The following is a 6,000-nucleotide window of genomic DNA, read 5'->3' on the forward strand; positions in this document are numbered from 1 at the left end:
ATAGCTGTAAAACTAATCTGAAAAGTTTTCAAAATAAATCACTTTAAAAATGTATAGTGTGTACCTTCTAAAAATGAAACCTACATGTATCTCTGAGTTGTGAAGAATATGTATCAACGTTATAGCCACCAACAAGAATGCACTTTTATGTAGAAATCCATGATTAAATCAAGTCTTCCTGATCAAATTCACCCTGGCTATCCCACCCCACAGCTCTCTCCATTCACATTTGTGCATTCTGTAACACAGTTCTGGAATAACGCCCTTCCACCTGTGTTACTGTTAAAAGGCAGTTCTCCCCAGACTTCTCTTTAGACAGAAGTTCAGAGATTTACACTACCTGAGTTATAGAAAAGAGACGCTTGAGAAAGTCCTTCGAATCTACCAGCACCAACAACTCATTTTCCTCGTCAGCCTTCACCAGGGGACCATCGTAGGGGAACAAAAACAACTTCTTGTGGGATATAGGCAATCGTTTTTAACTTTTTGAAACTGGTATGTGCTCAAAATGAAATATGGTTGGTGGGTCTCAGCCCAGTCATACCATCTGGAATGGAAAGAGGTAACGGCTGAAGTTAGAGCTGAAAAAGCTATATGGCTTGATTAAAAGGCAGATCACATAAATACAGAGCACTGAGGGTGCAGGGAACAGAGCAGGACAATTACAAAACTCATCAACCTAGGCAGAGATATTCAAACTGGACTTGGCTGTGCTGCAGCCAAGGTGTGTTACAGCATCACCTAATTCAGCTCATTGGGGACAACAGCCAGTTATTCACAGAGGGCAAGGTCCAGATCAAGGTGGGAAAGCAAGCAAAAGGATCTAGATTGCACACCACATCACTGGGTCACAGCACCAGCCAGCTTTTCTCCCACAACATTTAAGGGGTTACTCAGACAACCAGTCATCCAAGTACAGGACTGACCTCAACTCACCAACCTGAAATCCTTACAATGGGACACGGGAGAGAACAATGCCACTGTACTGATCATTACAGTTTATTTGCAAGGTTCCCCATCTCCTGCTATGGTGACATTTGGTATCAGAGAGAAGGTAACTTCACATCCTAGGATTTCCATCAGCCTGTGTTCAGAAACAGCCCCAGGATTTTCTAAAGAGCTCAAAGGCTTCATTCAGCAACAAGGGAGCCTACAGCTGGCTCAGTCTGTCTTCCCCAGCTATGCAGTTCACATTCTCAGTAGCCATCAAGGATGCTTTGCAGACACAGAATTTGTTTTAGAAATCTTTTTCAACTAGCTATATGAAACCGCTCCACAATCAGTGACTCACTCTGATCTCCATCCTGTTTGCTGCAGAGATTGACAATCCATCCTGGATGTGTACGTGCTTGAGACAATGACACCCAGTTGCATGAAAGTCACTCACTTTGAAAAAAGAACAGGAGTACTTTAGAGACTAACAAATTTATTAGAGCATAAGCTTTCGTGGGCAGCCCACGGAAGCTTATGCTCTAATAAATTTGTTAGTCTCTAAGGTGCCACAAGTACTCCTGTTCTTTTTGAGGATACAGACTAACACGGCTGCTACCCTGAAACCACTCACTTTGAAATAAACTATAGGACAATCAGACTCAACTCCATTCCCTGAACTAACAGTGGTCACACAGAACTTATATATCTGAGGCTGATGACACCATAGCCCTGCCTAGAAAGGCTAATGGAAATGTCAGCACTAATAATTAATGCAATTCAAAGATCCTTTCCCACAGCATAGCTGTTGCCAGTTTAAATTTATAAGGCATATGAGGAGGCCCCTCATTGAAGAGAGGAAAAATTGGATTCAGACAATCAAGTACTGGAGAAACTGTTAGGAGTGTTTCTCCTCCAAGTTATGCTGCAGGGCACTTCCTGGGACTCAATGTAGTATTTACATTCCAAGGAACCAAAAGCTTCCATCAAAGCATCTGATCCGGGATCTTCTAGTAGACCTGAAAGGAGAGAGAGAACAGGCCAGACATTAGGGGAGGAAAGGGAGTGGTAATAAATAGCAACTAAAACCCACACAAAGAAGGGATTTATACCTGCCTCTGGAGATTTCCATTACTTGCATCTGAAGAAGTGAGGTTCTTACCCACGAAAGCTTATGCTCCCAATACTTCTGTTAGTCTTAAAGGTGCCACAGGACCCTCTGTTGCTTTTTACAGATTCAGACTAACACGGCTACCCCTCTGATACTTGACAAAGAAGGGAAATGATTGATATAAAATCATGACTAATGTGGAGAAAGTAAATAAGGAAGTGTTATTTACTCCTTCTCATAACACAAGAACTAGGGGTCACCAAACTAAATTAATAGGCAATGGGTTTAAAACAAACAAAAGGAAGTATTTCTTCACACAATGCACAGTTAACTTGTGGAACTATTTACCAGAGGATGTTGTGAAGGCCAAGACTATAACGGGGTTCAAGAAAGAACTAGATAAATTAATGGAGGATAGATCCATCAATAGCTATTAGCCAGGATGGGCAGGGATGGTGTCCCTAGCCTCTGTTTGCCAGAAGCTGGGAATGGGCGACGGGGGATGGATCACGTGATGATTACCTGTTCTGTTCATTCCCTCTGGGGCACCTGGGATTGGCCACTGTCAGAAGGCAGGATACTGGGCTAGACAGACTTTGGTCTGACCCAGTATGGACGTTCTTATGATTATTTCAAGCCTGAACACTGAATAGCAGGTGTCTGAATACAGCATACTGCATGTCACCTGATTATCTCAGAGAAATTTACAACACACTGTTAATTACGATCAGCACAAGTAGGGACACCTATAATTAATGTTGCATTACTCTTTCCCTTAGAAAACCCCGTTTACAGTTGTTTATAACTTTGCCAAACTTAAATCACACAGGGATGAAATTTTCCACATCTGGAGCCTGTCTCAGGCTGACTTTATATGGGAAGTTTCAGCAAAAATGGTTCAGCCATTTCCAAGAACAAGACTAGGGAAAAATACATTGTTTATCCATGTTAAAAAATTTCGTATAACCATTTTCATTGAGAAGCTCTTATGCCCCCATCCTTCATCACAGGAACTTGAAATTTGGTAGGAGTGTTACCCTAGGTGTCAGGGATATGCCTTTTGCTATCCCTGTGAAAATTCACCCAATTTGGCCAAGTAATAAGCCTCCAAAAAAGTCACAATTAGCACATGCTCAGTAGAGACATGTGTGAGTTTGGCACCTAAGTATTTCCAAAGATTCCGTCTACCTTGAGCATGCTTCATCTCCTCACTGTTCCTATATGGCCACTGAGCTATGCACATGCCATCCCTGTGGAACAACTGAGCATGCACCCTCCTGTGGCTGACCAAGACCTTCCCTGCAATTGCTGTGGGACACTGTGCCACAGGAACCGAGCCCTGTTTTTCCTGTGCCCTCAACGTTCCCCCTGTCGGCAGCCAGGCACCAACAAGGAAGGGGAGGAAGCCACCTGACTCTAATGCAGAGGGATGAGGAAGAAGAAGGGTGGGGAGAACAGAGGCAGGAGCAGAGAAGGAGGGAAAGATACGAGCATGGGGGATATTGGCTGAAGATGGGGGGAAACAGGCAGGAGCTGGGAGGAATAGCATCAGGGGAGAAAGGGGCAGGAGTTGGAGAGGGTTAACAGAGAAAAGTTGGAGGAGACACCGGCAGAAGAGTTACCACTAAAGGATAATCACTAGAGAATGCTCTCCTACAGAACCTGCAATTGAATTTATTATTCCTGAATCTCACCATTCCTCTACTCTCCAGAAAATAGCTGTGAAACCCACTGGCAAAGTGGGTCTCCATCCTCCCCTACTAGCAAGTCCACACAGAATATACAGTTATTCTGTTAGCTTAACTTGTAGAGCACTGCGCAGTGGATCTGCTGATGATGTTGTGGGGAGTCAATATGGTTTACAGGATGGAATTTTTGTTTTTTTAATAAATGTAAGAATTTACATTTAAAACCTTCCATTTAAAGAATGTTAAAATTGCAAAGTGAAGCTCTCAAAAGTTAGTAAATGCCTGAATGTCTGTACAACCTTAATTTGTCCCCTTATGCTTATGTATTATGAGAGAGTTACAATGATCACATTCAATTTGTTTCTTCTGAACCATGCTACATCTGCAAGCCTTAACTCACAAAAGTTGCCCCACTCAACCTGACTAATATTTCAGTATTGAGTGCTGTATACATACCTACAGAAAATTAAATGCACCCAATTCTGGGGTGGAGAATGGCAATCGGCACAACATAGTCAATACTGTGACAATTTGTAAAGCTAAAATAAGACAAGTCTTTTTACTACCACGGGCAGGAGGATGGGCACCTCATAAGTCATTGCCATCTCTATTTTCTATGATCCTATGTCCATAATGGCTTCACATTTTAATTCACTGCCTTGCAAATAAGATAGCTTATTTAACCCTTCAAATGCCAATGCAAGTGGATGGACTTTGTTAAATCCTCATGAAATGCTTCTAAAATCAGTATTACACCCTGAAAACAGGCACCTGTAGAGCTCTCTGAGTATACTGTTGTGATGTTATTGACTTGAACTGGGACCATATAGAACATGGTTGCAACCAAAGTCCTGTAGTGGTACCAAATCTTGTATAAAGGGGGTCAAATAGGGTGTCTAAGACAAGGTTATGGTTTACTGGTTATGATTATGTTGTCTATATGTGTGTATCAATTTGGTAGTTGAAGTTATGAATACTGGCTCTATACTGTCTGTATTTCAAACTTTCAAAAGCTATACAATGGACCCATTGAGAGAAGGCAGATATGCCTTGAGACTCGGCAAAGTATGCAGGGACTTGCCCATGTGACTCCAAAACTCCATTTTGCTGTAATTTTCCACAGTAAGAACAAAGAGGTGTTCTTACACCTGGAAAAGACTATAAAAGGCTGATGCCTCATCTCCATCTGGTCTTCAATCCTGCTTCATACCTCTGGAGGGACTTCGCTACAAACAGAAGCGCTACACAAAGGACTGATGACCCATCCCAGCTGGGGATGTACTCCAGAGACTTGATTTTGAACCTGCAGTTTATTCTATTACTGCTACAAACCTGAACCAAGAACTTTGCCATTACTGTATGTAATTGATTCCATTTAACCAATTCTAGCTCTCATCTATATCTTTTTCCTTTTATGAATAAACCTTTAGATTTTAGATTCTAAAGGATTGGCAACAGCGTGATTTGTGGGTAAGATCTGATTTGTATATTGACCTGGGTCTGGGGCTTGGTCCTTTGGGATCGAGAGAACCTTTTTTCTTTTACTGGGGTATTGGTTTTCATAACCATTTGTCCCCATAACGAGTGGCACTGGTGGTGATGCTGGGAAACTGGAGTATCTAAGGGAATTGCTTGTGTGACTTGTGGTTAGCCAGTGGGGTAAAACCAAAGTCCTCTTAGTCTGGCTGGTTTGGTTTGCCTTCGAGGTGGAGAAACCCCAGCCTTGGGCTGTAACTCCCCTGTTTTAAGCAATTGGTCCTGAATTGGCACTCTCAGTTGGGTCCCGCCAGAGCCAGCATCGTTACAACTGTGCAGTGCTTGGCCTAAGACAGAGGTCTCAAACACGCGGCCCGCAGGGCTCTTGTGTGTCGCCCACTAAGCTCCCTGCGTCCCGTCCCTCCCCGCCCCTCTGCCTACCTGGGGGATTGCCTCCTGATGCTGCAAGCGCCATGCTGCTCTCTGAAGCAGCCGGCAGCACGCCCCTTCGGGCCAGGGGGAGGGGGAAGAAGGCAGAGGGCTCCGGCATTGCCTCCTTCCAGGCACCGCCCCCCCACAGCTCCCATTGGCCGGAAACAGGGAACCGCGGCCAATGGGAGCTTCGTGGGAGGTACCTAGAAGAGCGGCAAGAGCCACACAAGCAGGGAAACCTGAGCCTCTCCCCCTCGGGCTGCAGGGACATGGTTCCAGCTGCTTCCTGGAACGCAGCAGCATGGAGCCGGGGCTAAGGCAGGCAGGGAGCCTGCCCTGGCCCCAGTGAGCGCTGCTGCCACC

At 44.3% G+C, this 6,000-nt stretch overlaps 1 protein-coding gene across 1 annotated transcript in view; it reads right to left on the reverse strand.

The window, feature by feature from the left end:
• The window catches only part of EME2 (essential meiotic structure-specific endonuclease subunit 2), a 32,995-nt gene extending 27,240 nt beyond the window's left edge, over positions 1-5,755 (reverse strand). The window contains 3 exon segments of the mRNA XM_054042303.1: positions 341-434; positions 1,814-1,949; positions 5,647-5,755. Coding sequence (XP_053898278.1) covers positions 341-434; positions 1,814-1,949; positions 5,647-5,755 — 339 coding nt within the window.
• Between the last annotated feature and the right edge of the window lie 245 nt (positions 5,756-6,000).

Source organism: Malaclemys terrapin, chromosome 10 (genome assembly GCF_027887155.1).
Source record: "Malaclemys terrapin pileata isolate rMalTer1 chromosome 10, rMalTer1.hap1, whole genome shotgun sequence".
Classification (NCBI taxonomy): Eukaryota; Metazoa; Chordata; order Testudines; family Emydidae; genus Malaclemys; species Malaclemys terrapin.